The 20,321-nt window shown below is 45.7% G+C and overlaps 3 protein-coding genes across 4 annotated transcripts in view; all 3 read left to right on the top strand.

Annotated features, from left to right (window-relative positions):
• The window catches only part of LOC146237396 (scavenger receptor cysteine-rich domain-containing group B protein-like), a 72,815-nt gene that overhangs the window by 11,381 nt on the left and 41,113 nt on the right, over positions 1-20,321 (top strand). The gene's annotated exons all lie outside the window — the stretch shown is intronic.
• The window catches only part of LOC146237397 (uncharacterized), a 45,380-nt gene continuing 25,782 nt past the window's right edge, over positions 724-20,321 (top strand). Inside the window, exons 1-5 of the mRNA XM_084685494.1 lie at positions 724-741; positions 1,692-1,769; positions 5,712-5,960; positions 7,081-8,193; positions 8,336-8,526. Coding sequence (XP_084541620.1) covers positions 5,744-5,960; positions 7,081-8,193; positions 8,336-8,526 — 1,521 coding nt within the window. The 5' untranslated portion in view covers positions 724-741; positions 1,692-1,769; positions 5,712-5,743. The remainder of the gene's footprint in view (positions 742-1,691; positions 1,770-5,711; positions 5,961-7,080; positions 8,194-8,335; positions 8,527-20,321) is intronic.
• LOC146237399 (pancreatic secretory granule membrane major glycoprotein GP2-like) lies at positions 8,613-11,803 on the top strand. The gene is made up of 4 exons (XM_084685623.1): positions 8,613-8,715; positions 8,811-9,056; positions 11,343-11,502; positions 11,617-11,803. Exons 1-4 carry the CDS (start codon positions 8,627-8,629, stop codon positions 11,638-11,640), a joined length of 519 nt encoding a protein of 172 aa, XP_084541749.1. The 5' UTR covers positions 8,613-8,626; the 3' UTR covers positions 11,641-11,803.

Below are 20,321 nucleotides of genomic sequence, written 5' to 3'. Positions count from 1 at the left end.
AAAAACTATGTCCGAACAAGAACTGTTCGGACCAATCAAATTGTCAGGGCGGGCTTTATACGATGATGGACAGATGATCAACAGTAACTTACAGTAATCAACCACGTCACAAAAGAGCGCTTGGGTTGACTTAATTTTCAACAAACAAGATACTACGTTGGTCTGATTGGTTGTAGGTCTATCTAATTGAGCGAAGAGGCATTCTAATATATTTTCCGGGTTTGGTTGAAACACGCCCCATATTCACAGCCCAACGGAGCGGTATCAGACTCTTATTCTGACTAGAATTATGAGTATGACAACATCAGGCTATAAAAACAGACTATAAAGACAATAAATAAATAAACTGCACACCCCAGTATAAAACACAAAATAAGAGTAAGAACAACATCAATGTGCTGAATGGTCAATTGTATGTTTCTTAACAGGCAGTTAGACATATATGGTTTAAATGCAACTATGGTTAATGTACAGTATGTTATAAAGTTGTGACAGATTTTAATATTGATGTACATTGCTACTTTTTATCATGAATGAGTTCAGGTAGAATTTCTCGTATCAAACATACCTGTAGCAGGTGGCTGTTCCTCCCTGATCAGACAACAGTACAGCCTAGTGACATCACACCCTAGTGACATCACACCCTAGTGACATCACACCATGGAACCACATAAAAGACGTTGACTGTCATCTCTCTGACAGAGGAGAGAGCAGAGGAATCAGATCTAGGCTCCAGTGCATGTAAGTACTACTGTGGACCCTGACACTTCATTGTTATTTAATTACTGTATTTCTGTGAGTTCATAGATCACAATGAACACGTATGTGTTGTGTTAGCGATGCACATTTAATTGATGTTCTAACAAATGTATAAACAAGTGTGAGGTATGGTATGTATTAATTCACCTTTTGTTTTCTGACACAAACACATGTACAGTATATAGTACTACTAATAGTAGTAATATATCTTAAGAACCTGCTGTGTTGTCAAGATAATATAATAGGCCTAATGATCACAGTTAAAAAGTGAGTCGTTGCTGCCCTCTGGTGTTTGGAAGTAATGTCACCTCCGATCATCGTGCGTAAAATTGATTGATTGCAGGGCTCAGGGCCAGCCCAAGGCATTAGAGAACTAAGCGGCTGCTTAAGGCTCCCGTGGCCTCCAGAGGGCCCCCAAGAGCACATTCAATTACAGTTGAATGTATTTTTTTAAATATAAATATATATTAACAACGCCAAGGGCCCCCCAAATCAATTCTGCTTGAGGCCCCGTAAAGGCTTGGGCCGGCCCTGGCAGGGCTCTCACCATTTCTCACGCTGAGAAATAAGGGATAACTGTTTTGTATAACTGTTTACAATTAATGGACGAGTGACAACAGTTAAAAAACAAGCCAATCAGAAACATCACCAGCAACCCCCCACCAAACCCCCCAAACGTTGACAGGCATGGTAATCTCACGCCAAACTTTTGATAAAACTTCAGAGTCCTGTTGATTGATTGATTTAATGTTTTATCGCATGTCTGATTAAGTGTTGCACTCGGCACAATGTGTTTGTAAACAGTAAAATATGTCTAATAAAAGGGTGGAGGCCAGTTGTGCAGGCCTACAGGCAGTTGTGTACATTATGTAAATGTTCTAAAGAGGAAGCTATCTTCTTTTACATCTCTTCCCCTGTCTACTCATTACCAGCATCAATCACAGACTCCACTGTTCACAGCTAGGAAGAGCCAGTGCCAGTTCATCCACATAATACCATTCTTCCATGATGTAAGTGTTTACATAATTACATCTGAAACAGGCCACTCGGGTGAGGAGAGGGGCGGAGCTGTCAACTGATCACCACCTGGTGGTGAGTTGGCTCCGATGGTGGGGGAGGACGCCGGTCAGGCCTGGCAGGCCCAAACGTAATGTGAGGGTCTGCTGGGAACGGCTGGCGGAACCCTCTGTCAGAAGGAGCTTCAACTCCCACCTCCGGGAGAGCTTCGATCATGTCTCGGGGGGGGCCGGGGACATTGAGTCCGAATGGGCCATGTTCCGGGCCTCCATTGTTGAAGCGGCTGACCGGAGCTGCGGCCGCAAGGCGGTCGGTGCATGTCGCGGCGGTAACCCTCGGACCCGGTGGTGGACTCCGGAGGTGAGGGATGCCGTCAAGCTGAAGAAGGAGGCCTATCGGGCTTTATTGGCTGGTAGGACTCCTGAGGCAGCTGATGTGTACCGGCAGGCCAAGCGGAACGCGGCTCTGGCGGTCGCGGAGGCAAAAACCCGGGCATGGGAGGAGTTCGGCGAGGCCATGGAGAATGACTCCAGAACGGCTTCAAAAAGGTTCTGGACCACCATCCGGCGACTCAGGAGGGGGAAGCAGTGCTCTGTCAACACTGTATACGGTGGGGACGGTGCGCTGCTGACTTCGACGGGGGACGTCCTGGATCGGTGGAAGGAATACTTTGAAGACCTCCTTAATTCCACCAACACGCTTTCCGACGTGGAGGCAGAGTCTGGGGACATCGGGGGGGGCCCTTCTATCTCTGGGGCCGAGGTCGCCGAGGTGGTTGAAAAGCTCCGCGGTGGCAGGGCCCCTGGGGTGGACGAGGTCCGCCCGGAGTTCCTTAAGGCTCTGGATGTTGTAGGGCTGTCTTGGTTGACACGACTCTGCAACATCGCGTGGACATCGGGGACAGTGCCTCTGGACTGGCAGACCGGGGTGGTGGTTCCCCTCTTTAAAAAGGGGGACCGGAGGGTGTGCTCCAACTTTAGGGGGATCACACTCCTCAGCCTCCCTGGGAAAGTCTATTCAGGGGTCCTGGAGAGGAGGGTCCGCCGGATTGTCGAACCTCGGATTCAGGAGGAGCAATGTGGTTTTCGTCCTGGCCGTGGAACAGTGGACCAGCTCTATACCCTCCGCGGAGTCCTGGAGGGTACATGGGAGTTCGCCCAACCAGTTTACACATGTTTTGTGGATTTGGAAAAGGCGTTCGACCGTGTCCCTCGGGGGCTCATGTGGGGGGTGCTCCGAGAGTACGGGGTACCGGATTCCCTGATCGGGGCTGTCCGGTCCCTGTACGACCGGTGCCAGAGTTTGGTCCGCATTGCCGGTAGTAAGTCGAACTTGTTTCCGGTGAGGGTTGGACTCCGCCAGGGCTGCCCTATGTCACCGATTCTGTTCATTACCTATATGGACAGGATTTCTAGGCGCAGCCAGGGTGTTGAGGGGGTCCGGTTTGGTGACCTCAGGATCGGGTCGCTGCTGTTTGCAGATGATGTGGTCCTGTTGGCTTCATCGGGCCGTGACCTTCAGCTCTCACTGGAGCGGTTCGCAACCGAATGTGAAGCGGCTGGGATGCGAATCAGCACCTCCAAATCTGAGGCCATGGTTATCGACTGGAAAAGGGTGGAGTGCCATCTCCGGGTCGGGGAGGAGATCCTGAACCAAGTGGAGGAGTTCAAGTATCTCGGGGTCTTGTTCACGAGTGAGGGAAGAATGGAGCGCGAGGTCGACAGGCGGATCGGTGCGGCGTCCGCAGTGATGCGGGCTCTGCATCGGTCCGTCGTGGTGAAGAAGGAGCTGAGTCGAAAGGCGAAGCTCTCTATTTACCAGTCGATCTACGTTCCTACCCTCACCTATGGTCACGAACTATGGGTAGTGACCGAAAGAACGAGATCGCGAATACAAGCGGCCGAAATGAGCTTCCTCCGCAGGGTGTCCGGGCTCTCCCTTAGAGATAGGGTGAGAAGCTCGGTCATCCGGGAGGGGCTCAGAGTAGAACCGCTGCTCCTCCGCGTCGAGAGGAGCCAGCTGAGGTGGCTCGGGCATCTGATTAGGATGCCTCCTGGACGCCTCCCTGGTGAGGTGTTCCGGGCACGTCCCACTGGGAAGAGGCCCCGGGGAAGACCCAGGACACGCTGGAGGGACTATGTCACTCGGCTGGCCTGGGAACGCCTCGGGGTCCCCCAGGAAGAGGTGGTGGAAGTGGCCGGGGAGAGGGAAGCCTGGGCCTCCCTGCTTAGGTCGTTGCCCCCGCGACCCGATCCCCGGACAAGCGGAAGATGACGAGACGAGAGACATCTGAAACAGTGTCGTAAAATTAAATGTTAGACTGTTTTCGTTTTGATTGTTGTATTTGTTCAGAGCCTAAACTGTCCTTGTGATTCTGTCAGGTCGTGGTAAACATCAGTTTTGTATCAGTCAGTCGTGTTGATCTGGTGTTTTTCAATACAGAAAACGAAGGACACTTACGATCAACATTAAATTATATGAATGTTTTACAGTAATAAACGTTTACTCAGATCAGACCTGTGTTTATTCAATTAACATGTAAAAACTCTTGAAGTCCTGCCCACATAACTCTGGGGCGAGAAAGCAAGTTGATGCTGGATATTGGAGGTCCAGCAGTTCCGTAAACATTAGTTATTAGTGTGTTTTGTTGACCTCTGTCAGACCACAGGGTGGTGATGCAGGTATGGAGTTGAGAACTACAGGAAGTGTGTTTGTGGTCTTCCTCTGCTCTGTGGCAGGTATCTATGACCTTGTTCATAAACCATTATTTCTAGACCTCTAACTCTACATTGTGCCTCCAGGCTTTAGCTCAGCGGACTAAAGGTAGATGGTGCAGCGGACCTGAACTCCAACACAAGCTGTTATCAACAGATGTCACATTTAGTCACTGTTCACACTGCTGTTTACACATTTAGACGTTGTAGACAAAAACACGACTGTATTCTGCTCTCTGTGGTGCTGCAGTCTGGCTGTTGTCACTTATCTTTCTGCTAAACTGCAACTTCTGCAGACACTGACACTCATGACAGGAGTGGTCATGTGACTGACAGGGTTGACTGACAAGTCAAAACTAGTTTTATCTCATGTCTGACAAGACAGTGTTAGCCCACTGAGCTAAAGCCTTGTCTTGACCTGAGGAAGATAACCCAAGTCTCCAGGTCTCATGCGAGGCTGCACACTGAACCACCTCTGCTAGCGCTGCATGTGAGCCAGTAGGTTTGTGCTTCCTCTAATGTGCTGGTGATGTGTGACTGTGTTGCAGTGGTGCTGGGTCAGGACTGGGGAGTGACTTACACCCTCCAGAGTGTCTGTGCCTTGAGAGGCTCATCAGTGGACCTGTCCTGCTCCTATACTTACCCGGGTGGTCACACAGTCAATAAAACATTCTGGTTTACCACATGGAAGACTAATCCCTATGATCCCAATGACCTGAGTCTGGACCCAGAGTATGCAGGTCGTGTGCAGTACCGTGGGGATAACAAGAGTGAAGCAACCCTGACGATCACAGACCTGAGAGAGAGAGACACTGCTGTGTACAAGTTCAGGTTTATTACAAACAAAGACAAATGGGCTGGTCAACCAGGAGTCACTCTCTCTGTTACAGGTACAGTTATACTATGTGTGTTGCTATACTGTCTGTGTCTATTCTGAATGTAACTGTTTAGTTACTTTCAAACATTAATACAGAACCATTATCAACCTCCTACAGTCTGTCCCAGCTGTCTACAACACCTTTATTCCTGATGTGGTCTAACTGCATCTGATCTAAGTGTGGAGCTCAGAAGCCAACAGTAGCTGGAGTGTGTCACTCACTAGTCTCTGCTGTCACTGACAGGGGTGGTGCTGAATATTGTTCTATACTGAGACACTGACCTTGTGACCTGAGGACAGGGCTTGTATCACTGTTAGATGACTGCTGTTGTTTCTGACCCCAGGTCTTCAGGTGGAGGTGACTCCGTCCACAGTGATGGAGGGACAGAGGGTGACCCTGACCTGTAGCTCCGCCTGTCCTCTGACTGGTAACCCCTCCTACATCTGGTACAAGAACAACCAAACCAGGTCAGAGACCCAACAGAAGCTCCTGTACCTGGACCCAGTCAGCAGTGAGGATGCAGGCAGATACTCCTGTGCTGTGACAGAACACCAGCATCTCCACTCTCCTGAACAGACTCTCAATGTTACGTGTAAGTGTGTCACACCCCCAGATGTTCCCTGTCGGCGGTACACTTCCCTGTGCTCACCGCTGTGAGTGGTACTCAGTTCTGAACGATGCCTGCCGCTCAACAGACAACAAGGTTTCGGATAACTGTGATAGTGGGTTTAGTGGGCAGGGATGGTATCGTATGTTCCTGGATAGGAACAGCACCCAGATGCCAGAGACGTGTGTGGAGGTTAACAGGTGTGGAACCAGGGTTCCTCTGTGGCTCAGTTCCCCTCACCCCCTGCTGGGAGACGGGGTGGTGGAACGTGGTGTCTGTGGACACTGGAGATACGACCCAGAGTACTGGTGGGGGGTGGATGTATTGTATGTAGCTGTTGTGAGTTTCTTGTGTTTAGTCATAAAAAGGTAACTAATGTTACTGCAATAAGTGAGCTGTTGGTAATCCACTGTAGTCAGGAGAAACAACAGGAGAACAACAGGAGAAACAACTTGATAGGTTCTCATCTAGTACCATGCCCATCAAAAAGCATGTGAGATTCAAAAATGAATCTCATGCATTCAATTATTCAGCAACTGCTTCAGTTACTCCTCCATGAGTGCATTTACACATGCCCACCTGTAGGAGCGCTCCGTACATCAACTCTTCTTCTCTTGTTCGCAGTGATTCGCCTTTGATTGAACTTTTTATGAACTTTATCAAAACATAAATCAAACAGCTAATTCGGATTTCGTATCACCATTGACTGGAGGCTGTAAAGTTGAAAAAAAATATGCTCACAAAAAATCTTTTCCTGACGAAATCCAGCAGCACACCACACCCACTGATTTCTTTGTTCATCATAATTATCACAATTATAGACACAAAAACTTAACTAAACTCAACATAAATTATGTTCACACTTTTCACACGTAATTTTGATAAACTGCTCCAACACTACACTCATATTTGGTTGTTCACTGGTTTTCCTTGCACAGATTTATTCATGAGTTAGTTCATTCATTAGTTTGAACATTCATTCATCTTTTGTACTGTTGTGCTTCATGGATAAAAGTGTTCAAAGGTTTTTCAGTTAATTTAGATAACACATCAAGCTTCCTCCCAGTTGTGTTGTTTACATGTCTTCCCAACTTCAAAACCACAGCTGTTCCCACAACAACTCCTGCTGTTCCCACGACCACCACAGCTGTTCCCACGACCACCACAGCTGTTCCCACGACAACTCCAGCTGTTCCCATGACAACTCCTGCTGTTTCCACGACCACCACAGCTGTTCCCACAACAAGTACAGCTGCAACCAGGACCACCACAGCTGTTCCCACGACAATTACAGCTGTTCCCACAACCACTACAGCTGTTCCCACGACAACCACAGCTTCCCCCACGACAACCACAGCTGCTCCCACAACAACCACAGCTGCTCCCACGACAACCACAGCTGCTCCCACAACAACCACAGCTGCTCCCACAACAACTCCTGCTGTTCCCACGACAAGTACAGCTGTTCCCACGACCACCACAGCTGTTCCCACGACCACCACAGCTGTTCCCACGACAACTCCAGCTGTTCCCATGACAACTCCTGCTGTTTCCACGACCACCACAGCTGTTCCCACAACAAGTACAGCTGCAACCAGGACCACCACAGCTGTTCCCACGACAATTACAGCTGTTCCCACAACCACTACAGCTGTTCCCACGACAACCACAGCTTCCCCCACGACAACCACAGCTGCTCCCACAACAACCACAGCTGCTCCCACGACAACCACAGCTGCTCCCACAACAACCACAGCTGCTCCCACAACCACCACAACTGCCCCCACGACCACCACAGCTGCACCCACGACCACCACAGCTGCTCCCACTACAACCACAGCTGCTCCCACCACAACCACAGCTGCTCCCACAACAACCACAGCTGCCCCCACAACAACCACAGCTGCTCCCACGACCACCACAGCTGCCCCCACGACCACCACAGCTGCTCCCACGACAACCACAGCTGCTCCCACAGCAACCACTACTCCCACAACCACCAGAGATGCTTCCATGACAACCACACCTGCTCCCACGACAGGTACAACTGCTTCCACGACAACCACAACTGCTCCCACGACCACCACAGATGCTCTCACAACCACCACAGCTGCTCCCACGACAACCACAGCTGCTCCCACAACCACCACAGCTGCTCCCACCACAACCACAGCTGCTCCCACCACAACCACAGCTGCTCCCACGACCACCACGGAAGGTACTGGTATTTTGCATGTTAATAACTTTTTTGTTGTCCCCTGTACTTTGTTGTTTCTTCATTAACTCTATTTTATTCTCAATTTTCTTTCACAACACTCTCTCTCCCTCACTCTGTTTATCATTTCCTCTCTATCCTGAAGTCACCCCAGAGCTGGTGTGTGGGAGGAGCTTCCTTGATGTGGGTCTCCTCAAGTCTCAGCTAGCAGCCAAACATCTGGACTCCTCCTCTGCTCACCTGGCCAACGCCCGTTGCTCCTCCTCCCAGGAGATTAACGGGACGGTGTGGTTCCAGATGGAGCGCTGGGAGGGCAGCTGTGGAACCACTCTGACGGTGAGGACACGGTTACTCTACCAGTCTGCCTGTTTCTGCCTGATTGATCAACCCTGCACAGGCTGGGAAACTCATATTGTTCTACCCGGTCAGTGTGACCATGGTCCAACCCCTGATGATCCCTTTCTCCTGCTCCTATCCTCTGGAGACAGAGGCCAGCCTGGATGTGGCCATCAAACCATACCTGGAGTAGGTGGACCCTCACAAACTCAAACATTGACACACTTAGTTTCCACTTTAACTTTGTTCTGACTTTGTTGTTTACTTGTTCCATATCTTGTCAGTCTTCAAGGTGCACTGACAGAAGAGGGTGCCCAGGCCAGGGCCTCCATGTCTCTGTTCCGTGATGCCAACTTCACAGCTCCTTACTCTGCAGGCCCGGTCACTCTGCCCCTGGGCTCCATCCTGCATGTGGGCGTGTCTGTTGAAGAGACGGACGCTGAGGCCTTTGTGGTCGTTCTGGAGGACTGCTACGCCACCCACTCCCCTGATCCTGATTACCTCCTAAAATACTTCCTCATCCAGCACAAGTATGTGACCCTGGAGAGGGGAAGAGAAGTATATATGTGTGTGTGTTTGTCTAACTCCCCTGTTCCTCCAGGTGTCCTACCGACCGTCACCAGGTGACCGTAGAGGAGAGTGGCTTGTCCCTCCAGGCTCGCTTCTCTGCGCTGCTGTTCCTGTTCCAGGGGGACTACAGGGACGTCTACCTGCACTGCAGCCTCAACCTGTGTGACCAGAGGAACTCCTCCTGCTCTCCTGTGAGTCCTCCCACCCTCCTTCCTGGTCTCTCTGACTCTGGTCTCTCTAACTCCCTGGTCTCTCTGACTCTGATGTCTCTCCACAGATGTGTTCAGGAAGGTCTGTCCGCTCTGTCGATGAACTTGTACCCCTCAAGCCCGTCACCATCGGACCAATCACCTGTGAGTATGAACCACAGCCATGATGAGTCATGATGTTGTCATAGTAACGGTCTCCCTGGTAACACTGTGTTTGTCTTTGACCTCTGACCTCCAGGGGCCCAGAGTCTGGAGTGAACTGATGAAGTCACACCTCTCTCAGAACGGCTTCATGACCATCCCTATGGCAACCAGCTCAGGCTCTCTCATGTCTCCTGTCTTTTTAAATGTTTTAACCCTGGAAATGATGACAGAACACCCTGAAAACTATCAGCTTTACATGTGGGTTACTGTTTCTGAAGGTTTGCATTCTATAATTAGACATTTTATACTCGGGAATAGTGGGAACACTGGGTAAGAAGTGTAGCCTAGTAAATCAACATACCGCTTATCTTTTAACTTAATCATGTATCTGGAACCAAAGCAGGGATTGTTTATGTAATAATCAAGGCTTGCGGAAATCTCTAATAAAGAAATGAAGATTATAATCAAATTTTGATTTGATTTGATTAGATTTTGACTTGAAAATGACATTTTACTATTAAATGATGAAATAAACAATAAAAGGGCTTCTGCTGAGCTTGATAAGAACCCCATTCATTAGAATCAGGTGTGCTGGAGCAGGGAAACATCTAGAACATGCAGGACAGCGGGACTGGTATTGAACACCCCTGATGTACAGCATGAAAAACAATCCTTGCAGTTCTCTTCATCAACAGTAGATGGCAGTGCTGCACTCTCCTACCCGCAGACAGTTTGATCAGATCTGAACGTGTATCAGACGAGCAGTGCTTTCCCTCATCACCATGGATATTTCCTAACGCCCTGTGTGGGTGTTGTGGACAATGTTATCATCATGCTAATGCTAATGCTAATATTATGTTGCGCAGGATCGCATTAAACATTTGTCCGCTCATTCATCATACACTATTTATTGTGATTGATGCGTCCACTGTAGGCTTTTATTATAATTATGATAATTATTATTGTTAGGTTCTTGTGCCCAAGTGAACAGTAAGTCACTTTCACATTCAAACATGGGACTGGCCCTCACATTGATCAGCGGTGTGTGTGTGTGTGTGTGTACCTGGTTGTTAGTGTGTGTGTGTGTGTGTGTGTACCTGGTTGTTAGTGTGTGTGTGTGTGTACCTGGTTGTTAGTGTGTGTGTGTGTGTGTGTGTGTACCTGGTTGTTAGTGTGTGTGTGTGTGTACCTGGTTGTTAGTGTGTGTGTGTGTGTGTGTGTGTACTGTACCTGGTGGTTTGCACGTGTAACTCACAGATGTCTGTAAACGTTTTAATCTACAACAGCAGAAAATGCTTAATCACTGTTAGCATTAGTTGCGTGCAGTGTGTTGCTGAATTGCCCTGTGCTTCCATTACCTCTAGTAAACTGTGTTGAAAAGCTTCAAGCTACATAGTGTGACTGGCAGGCCCAAGTGCTGTTTTGATGTGAACAGTAAATGATAAACACCATTAAGAATTAAAAATATAAAAGTAATGCAGTGTTGACTTGGTACAGAAATCTGCTTGTCTGTGTGTCAGACTCTGGATCAGTGAACCTGTGAAGGTTGTAAGCGTGCATGGCGTGACTATCAGGCTGTAGCGCTGTTTAGTATGTGAACGGGTCAACATTTAACAATCAGATTTCTTTAGAGACACTTGCACAATAAGATTTAAAAAGGTATGTGGCCTGTGTGACGGAAAACTTCCTTGTTCCTTGTTATTTGACTTGTAGTGAACTCAGATAAACTGAGCCAAGGGCAGTCGTCCAATCAGAGCGCAGACTGAGGGGGCTACTATCTTTCATGGTCATTTACGAAAACAACACAATTTAATAACAGCAGGAAAGTATGTGAGCCTGGAGAGGGGAAGAGAAGTATGTGTGTATGTTTGTCTAACCCCCCTGTTCCTCCAGGTGTCCTACCGACCGTCACCAGGTGACCGTGGAGGAGAGTGGCTTGTCCCTCCAGGCTCGCTTCTCTGCGCTGCTGTTCCTGTTCCAGGGGGACTACAGGGACGTCTACCTGCACTGCAGCCTCAACCTGTGTGACCAGAGGAGCTCCTCCTGCTCTCCTGTGAGTCCTCCCTTCTTCACTGTGACATCATCATGATTGAAATTCCAATCTGTCAATCATGATGATGTCACAGTGAAGGTCTCTAAAGACAACAATTGATCTCTGACCTTTCAGGGACCAGAGTCTAGAGTGAGCTGATGATGTCACTCCTCCCTCAGAACTGATTTCTGGGAAAACAACATGTAGCCATAATCATGGTGACCACGACATCATCTCTCCTGTCTAATGTAAACTGGGATGTTTCACTGTGTAACCTTTGAAATATTTGGGTGACTTCATTTAATAAAGATAATGTATTAGATATTTCAGAAAGCTTCAGTCATTGGGCTGAAAATAGCCCTGGGATCTTAGACTGATTCCCAGAGTTGCTAATATGATGTAAGTCTAGGCAAGACAAAAGGCAAGTAAGGCAATAACAAGCAAGACAAGTCTGTCCGTAATCAATAACTATTGAGAGTCTAATGGGAGTCAGATGTCTGAGAGGTTTGGGACTTGGGCTATTAATCAGAAGGTTGCCGGTTCAATTCCCGGACTTGCAAATGACGTTGTGTCCTTGGGCAAGGCACTTCACCCTACTTGCCTCGGGGGGAATGTCCCTGTACTTACTGTAACTCGTTCTGGATAAGAGCGTCTGCTAAATGACTACATGTAAATGCCAATGCATAAACATTCTATACTTCCCTGCTATATAATTTCCTGTTTTATGTTATATTGAGACAAAACATTAAACAACTCAAAGATAAAACCCTGATAGACAACTCAAAGCAAAAGCTGTACAACAATTCTATTACTTTTATTTTTAAAGTGAAAGTATTCAGCTTTTCTCAGTGTGTAGGCGAAGGTCATTCTTTACTGTCATGCCACCAAACAAGGCAACGGCTCTAGCCAAGCAGGTTCTTGTTCCAAGTCAAACTGCCAACTTTCACATTCAACCATGGGAGTGACACTCACATCAAACAGGGGTGTGTGTCGGTGTGTGTGTGTGTGCCAGGTTGTTAGTGTGTTTGTGTGCATGGTTGTTGGTGTGTTTTTGTGTGTGTACCCAGTGGTTAACACGTGTGTGTGTGTGTGCACAGGGTTCTTAGTGTGTGTACAGGGGCGGACTGGCCATCGGGGATACCGGGGGAATCCCCGGTGGGCCGACGGGGTTGTGATGGTCGAAAATACCGGCCCTTTCTCTGACATCACCGGCACCTCCAACTAATTTCCGCACGTACACAGCTTGAACACGTATAACTTATAGTATATAAAGTTGCATTGTCTACACTAAACATTTGCGTCACTCGCTAGCAGACAAAGTTGTTTTTGAGAGTTAATTAGAGCATGTCATCGGCACCAAAACGGAAGGTGGAGCGGAAAAGGTCAGGGAGAAAAAGAACGATACGTGCGATGCTTTGAGAGGGCAACGCGCAGTGTATTGAGTGGGCCGGTCTGACAGTATACCTCCCGAGCCACTTTTTCCCCCCAGTCCGTCGCTGTGTGTGTATACAGGGTTGGTAATGTGTGTGTTTATCCGCTGGTTCGCACGTGTGACTCAAGATGTTTTAATGTACAACGGCAGAAAATGCTAAGTACTGTCAGCATTAGTTGTGTACAGTGTGTTGCTGAATTGCCCTGTGCTTCCCTGACCTCTAGTGAACTCTGGTGAAAATCTTCAAGCTACATAGTGTGACTGGCAGACTGGTAGACCCAAGTGCTGTTTTGATGTGAACCTGTCAGAATTGTATTCTCATTGTATTACTACATTCCACCTCTCCTTAGTTGTTACAACTGAAGGAGGGTGTATCAGCAAATCAGATGACTTGCTTGTTCCAGTAAATGACAGTAAATGAGACAGTCTTACATGAGGGGGTTTTACAGGTGTGTGCTTGGCTCAGAGCCCTGATAGGCTGGTGTTGATCATGTGTTCTGCTGGTGTTAGAGTGTGGCCTTCATCTCTCATCCTGACGTTCACTCACTGCTGCCTACTTTGTTCTTTATGCAAGACAAAAGGCAAGTAAGGTAATAACAAACAAGAGAAGTCTGTCCGTAATCAATAACTATTGAGAGTCTAATGGGAGTCAGATGTCTGAGAGGTTTGGGACTTGGGCCATTAATCAGAAAGTTTCCGGTTCGATTCCCGGACTTGCAAAATGACGTTGTGTCCTTGGGTATAATTGACTGTTTTATGAAATATTGAGATAAAACCATGAAACAACTCAAAGATAAAACCCAGATGGACAACTCAAAACAAAAGCTGTACAACAATTCTATTACTTTTATTTTTAAAGTGAAAGTATTCAGCTTTTCTCAGTGTGTAGGCGAAGGTCATTCTTTACTGTCATGCCACCAAACAATGCAATAGCTCTAGCCAAGCAGGTTCTTGTTCCAAGTCAAAGTGCCAACTTTCACATTCAACCATGGGAGTGACACTCACATCAAACAGGGGTGTGTGTCGGTGTGTGTGTGTGTGCCAGGCTGTTAGTGTGTTTGTGTGCATGGTTGTTGGTGTGTTTTTGTGTGTGTACCCAGTGGTTAACACGTGTGTGTGTGTGCACAGGGTTCTTAGTGTGTGTACAGGGGCGGACTGGCCATCGGGGATACCGGGGGAATCCCCGGTGGGCCGACGGGGTTGTGATGGTCGAAAATACCGGCCCTTTCTCTGACATCACCGGCACCTCCAACTAATTTCCGCACGTACACAGCTTGAACACGTATAACTTATAGTATATAAAGTTGCATTGTCTACACTAAACATTTGCGTCACTCGCTAGCAGACAAAGTTGTTTTTGAGAGTTAATTAGAGCATGTCATCGGCACCAAAACGGAAGGTGGAGCGGAAAAGGTCAGGGAGAAAAAGAACGATACGTGCGATGCTTTGAGAGGGCAACGCGCAGTGTATTGAGTGGGCCGGTCTGACAGTATACCTCCCGAGCCACTTTTTCCCCCAGTCCGTCGCTGTGTGTGTATACAGGGTTGGTAATGTGTGTGTTTATCCGCTGGTTCGCACGTGTGACTCAAGATGTTTTAATGTACAACGGCAGAAAATGCTAAGTACTGTCAGCATTAGTTGTGTACAGTGTGTTGCTGAATTGCCCTGTGCTTCCCTGACCTCTAGTGAACTCTGGTGAAAATCTTCAAGCTACATAGTGTGACTGGCAGACTGGTAGACCCAAGTGCTGTTTTGATGTGAACCTGTCAGAATTGTATTCTCATTGTATTACTACATTCCACCTCTCCTTAGTTGTTACAACTGAAGGAGGGTGTATCAGCAAATCAGATGACTTGCTTGTTCCAGTAAATGACAGTAAATGAGACAGTCTTACATGAGGGGGTTTTACAGGTGTGTGCTTGGCTCAGAGCCCTGATAGGCTGGTGTTGATCATGTGTTCTGCTGGTGTTAGAGTGTGGCCTTCATCTCTCATCCTGACGTTCACTCACTGCTGCCTACTTTGTTCTTTATGCAAGACAAAAGGCAAGTAAGGTAATAACAAACAAGAGAAGTCTGTCCGTAATCAATAACTATTGAGAGTCTAATGGGAGTCAGATGTCTGAGAGGTTTGGGACTTGGGCCATTAATCAGAAAGTTTCCGGTTCGATTCCCGGACTTGCAAAATGACGTTGTGTCCTTGGGTATAATTGACTGTTTTATGAAATATTGAGATAAAACCATGAAACAACTCAAAGATAAAACCCAGATGGACAACTCAAAACAAAAGCTGTACAACAATTCTATTACTTTTATTTTTAAAGTGAAAGTATTCAGCTTTTCTCAGTGTGTAGGCGAAGGTCATTCTTTACTGTCATGCCACCAAACAATGCAATAGCTCTAGCCAAGCAGGTTCTTGTTCCAAGTCAAAGTGCCAACTTTCACATTCAACCATGGGAGTGACACTCACATCAAACAGGGGTGTGTGTCGGTGTGTGTGTGTGTGCCAGGCTGTTAGTGTGTTTGTGTGCATGGTTGTTGGTGTGTTTTTGTGTGTGTACCCAGTGGTTAACACGTGTGTGTGTGTGCACAGGGTTCTTAGTGTGTGTACAGGGGCGGACTGGCCATCGGGGATACCGGGGGAATCCCCGGTGGGCCGACGGGGTTGTGATGGTCGAAAATACCGGCCCTTTCTCTGACATCACCGGCACCTCCAACTAATTTCCGCACGTACACAGCTTGAACACGTATAACTTATAGTATATAAAGTTGCATTGTCTACACTAAACATTTGCGTCACTCGCTAGCAGACAAAGTTGTTTTTGAGAGTTAATTAGAGCATGTCATCGGCACCAAAACGGAAGGTGGAGCGGAAAAGGTCAGGGAGAAAAAGAACGATACGTGCGATGCTTTGAGAGGGCAACGCGCAGTGTATTGAGTGGGCCGGTCTGACAGTATACCTCCCGAGCCACTTTTTCCCCCAGTCCGTCGCTGTGTGTGTATACAGGGTTGGTAATGTGTGTGTTTATCCGCTGGTTCGCACGTGTGACTCAAGATGTTTTAATGTACAACGGCAGAAAATGCTAAGTACTGTCAGCATTAGTTGTGTACAGTGTGTTGCTGAATTGCCCTGTGCTTCCCTGACCTCTAGTGAACTCTGGTGAAAATCTTCAAGCTACATAGTGTGACTGGCAGACTGGTAGACCCAAGTGCTGTTTTGATGTGAACCTGTCAGAATTGTATTCTCATTGTATTACTACATTCCACCTCTCCTTAGCTGTGACAACTGAAGGAGGGTGTATCAGCAAATCAGATGACTTGCTTGTTCCAGTAAATGACAGTAAATGAGACAGTCTTACATGAGGGGGTTTTACAGGTGTGTGCTTGGCTCAGAGCCCTGATAGGCTGGTGTTGATCATGTGTTCTGCTGGTGTTAGAGTGTGGCCTTCATCTCTCATCCTGACGTTCACTCACTGCTGCCTACTTTGTTCTTTATGCAAGACAAAAGGCAAGTAAGGTAATAACAAACAAGAGAAGTCTGTCCGTAATCAATAACTATTGAGAGTCTAATGGGAGTCAGATGTCTGAGAGGTTTGGGACTTGGGCCATTAATCAGAAAGTTTCCGGTTCGATTCCCGGACTTGCAAAATGACGTTGTGTCCTTGGGTATAATTGACTGTTTTATGAAATATTGAGATAAAACCATGAAACAACTCAAAGGTATAACCCAGATAGACAACTCAAAATAAAAGCTGTACAACAATTCTATTACTTTTATTTTTAAAGTGAAAGTATTCAGCTTTTCTCAGTGTGTAGGCGAAGGTCATTCTTTACTGTCATGCCACCATACAAGGCAACGGCTCTAGCCAAGCAGGTTATTGTGCCAATTGAACACTAACTTTCAAATTCAAATGCCCTGTGTGTACCCGGTGGTTTGCCAGGTAACTCAAGATAGTTGTGTACTGTGTGTTGCTGAATTGGCCAGTGTTTCCAGGGCCTCTAGTAAACTCTGGTCAAAACATAGCGTGACTGAAAGGCCCTGGCATTGTTTGGTGTGAACCGATTCACAGATTAGATAACTTGACAGTGACTAGAAACGAGAGACAATCGTGGGATTAGATTTTGTGATGTGCACTTGGCACAGAAACTTGCTAGATGAGTGTTGAAGCATTGTTTTACTTCTAGAGAACTCAGGTAAACTGAGCCGAGGGCAGTCGTCCAATCAGGGCGCAGACTGAGGGGGCTCCTATGTTTCATGGTCATTTACGAGAACAACATATTTTAATTATAGCAGGAAATTGAATCAAGTTATTAATCGAATGTGTGAGTTTTGCTTTGTCCCTGTGCACACATGGGGCGTGATCATGCACTCTCTTTGGCATCACAGCAGTGTAACATGCACCACAACATAGAATATAAATCCTTCATAGAGAGTGACTGTTCACTTCTGTCAGGATCATCTCTATATTGGGGAGTCCTGGTGACCCAGCAGGTTAAAGTGTACAGCATTAAGGTGACCCAGCAGGTTAGAGTGTGCAGCTTTAAGGTGACCCAGCAAGTTAGAGTGTACAGCATTAAGGCTGATGCCCAAAGCTAACACAAGGGCCCAGGATTGAACCTGTTGTCCCTGCTTCTCTCCCCCTCCCTGCTTCTCTCTAAAAAAAGAAGGATAAAAACGCATACTGATTTCTACCTCTAAGATCTCATTGTATGGACACATTCCACCTCTCCTTAGCTGTGACAACTGAAGGAGGGTGTATCAGCAAATCAGATGACTTGCTTGTTCCAGTAAATGACAGTAAATGAGACAGTCTTACATGAGGGGGTTTTACAGGTGTGTGCTTGGCTCAGAGCCCTGCTAGGCTGGTGTTGATCATGTGTTCTGCTGGTGTTAGTGTGGCCTTCATCTCTCATCCTGACGTTCACTCACTGCTGCCTACTTTGTTAAACTGGGATTGGACATGCTGTGTTAATGCTGTTGTATTGTCCTGCCTGCTATGCTATCTTTTATCGCTATTATAATTTATTAAATAATCAGTGTGATCATACATTTTCTCATTAACTTCTGTAAACACATCAGCAGTTCCAGTGAGTGAGACACACCCACATTTTTGTAAGTCTTGCAGTTGGCACGCTGTTTGGTGATACTTTAGAGAGCATTAAAGAATGGCCTGAAGGAGTTCAAACATACAGGAAAGCTGCAAAAATGATTTCTCTCGATCTGAAATAAATGAGTTACTTTCTACTTTAATGCCACATTCCTATGAACACAACTAAAACTGTCACCCAGGTAATGATAAAAAAAAAATGTATATTTGGGGATCATTTTTAGTTGCACAACATAGATGACACATAGATGATACATTCTCTTTTTGTTTGCAAAGTGAAATTCATTTGCTCTGGTCAGGACAATAAAAACTGACAATAAAGACAATAAATAAATAAAATACTCACCCCAGTAACAAATTAAGCTTATTGCTTTTCTAAAACTGTTACTACAAATATTTGATATGGTTTCATCAATAAAAACAATTAGAAACAAAATAGTTTCATAATAAACCGTCATTCTTCCGCTACTACAAAGTATAGTTCCTACATAAATCGTTGCCACGCAACAGCCATCTTTTTGCCGTCTTTTTCCATTTGAAATATTCGCAGTAATATGGAATGTTAAAGAATGTTATGAGGACAACCTGTTAGGTTATGCTGGATTTTACAACGGCATGGGACGCAATATAGTCAATCACAATCAAAGATGGGAACAACCAGTTTTAAAACACAAAATAAGCTCTGTTAGGCTTTAATATGGCAACCGATAAAATATTACTACTTTCTACCAGTTATTTAAGTTCAGAAGAACAACATCAATCTTCTGAATGATAAATTGTATGTTACTTAACAATAAAACAGGCTGTTAGAAATATATGGTTTAAATGCAACTGTGGTTAGTGTACAGTATGTTATAAAATTGTGACAAATAAATACCATTTGATTTTAAGATTGATGTACATTTTTACTTTTTATTATGACTTTATTATCATTATAAATTATAAAGAGTTCAGGTAGACACTCTGATGCCAAACATACCTGTAGCAGGTGGGTGTTCCTCCCTGATCAGACAACAGTACAGCCTAGTGACATCACACCCTAGTGACATCACACCAGTATAGAACCACATAAAAGACGTTGACTGTCATCTCTCTGACAGAGGAGAGAGCAGAGGAATCAGATCTACCCTCCAGTGCATGTAAGTACCACTGTGGACCCTGACACTTTGTTGTTATTTAATCACTGTATTTCTGTGTGTTCATAGATCACAATGAACACGTATGTGTTGTGTTAGCGATGCACATTTAATTGATGTTCTAACAAATGTAGCCTATACCCAAGTGTAAGGTATGGTATGTATTAATTCACCTTTAGAGTTTAACATGACTCATATCATTATGGTATGGATTACATCACCTTTAGAGTTTAATATTATTTTATTAATACAATAATAGCATTTTTCTGATACAAACACATGTACAGTATAGTACTAACGATTTCTGCTAAGTTGATAGTTGTCTCGAGTTATGGTGGATGGATCAATAATCTCCAGTTCATTGAGAGTTTACAGCAGGTGATGCTGGTGCTGTTCAGTGTGTACTTGTCAGTGGGAGTTTATAATACATTTCAAATACCTGTGCTTTTAGGTTTTAATGAATTGTAAAGCAGGGGAAAGCAACCGACTTTACAAAGGATTTCCGCACAAAAATACAACGTGCAAAAGTCAAAACAGACTTGCGAATTATGCAAATGTTACTTTTGATTTCAAATAAAGCATGCAGTCAAATCATTGTATGCAGCTGAAAGGTATCTGTGGGAAGACATGTATGGAGCTAAATCAGGGCCAAATGTTTTGTTAATTCGAAAAAAAATCTTTTGTAAAAAAACTAAAGTTTGACATCGTTTTGGTCGAAAACGTGAAAAATAAAACCATGTATTCAAAGAAAGAATAAGTGTACCAATTTTTTTTAAAGGTTGAATTAAATGTCGATAACATTTTGGAATAATTTTTAATAAGTTATTAACTTTCATTTTTCACTTTCATATTTTCACATAGTTTCACATTTCATGTTTTCAGATTCAATTTTTTTTTTTTACAGCTTAAATTTGTTTCTTTGTGTTTCTTTTTTTTTTTTTTTTTTGAGTTTCAGGTTTTTTTTTTCAGTTTCAGTTTTCTTTTTTTCAGTTTCAGACTTTAGGCCCCCGATTTTGCATAGGTGGCGTGGCTTCAACTCAGAGGTGGGAATCGTGAGTGACAGCCTAACAAAGAGGCAGAAGACTCGGCAGTTGGCATGGCGTCCGCTCCGCCAACCCATCTTAAAACAAGTCTTAAATCTTCTCTTCCTGTCTAATAAGACACCTT

Source organism: Hypomesus nipponensis, chromosome 21, assembly GCF_054491055.1.
Source record: "Hypomesus nipponensis isolate SF chromosome 21, ASM5449105v1, whole genome shotgun sequence".
Classification (NCBI taxonomy): Eukaryota; Metazoa; Chordata; class Actinopteri; order Osmeriformes; family Osmeridae; genus Hypomesus; species Hypomesus nipponensis.
Note: the sequence above shows the minus strand (reverse complement) of the source record. Positions and strands in the feature narration are given on the sequence as shown.

Bases quoted from the DNA above. Each gene is read 5' to 3' on its own strand.
- LOC146237399 (XM_084685623.1), top strand. From the start codon at position 8,627: ATGGTCCAACCCCTGATGATCCCTTTCTCCTGCTCCTATCCTCTGGAG. The intron at 8,716-8,810 runs GTAGGTGGACCC...ATATCTTGTCAG, and splicing joins GCCATCAAACCATACCTGGA to TCTTCAAGGTGCACTGACAG. The intron at 9,057-11,342 runs GTATGTGACCCT...CTGTTCCTCCAG, and splicing joins TACTTCCTCATCCAGCACAA to GTGTCCTACCGACCGTCACC.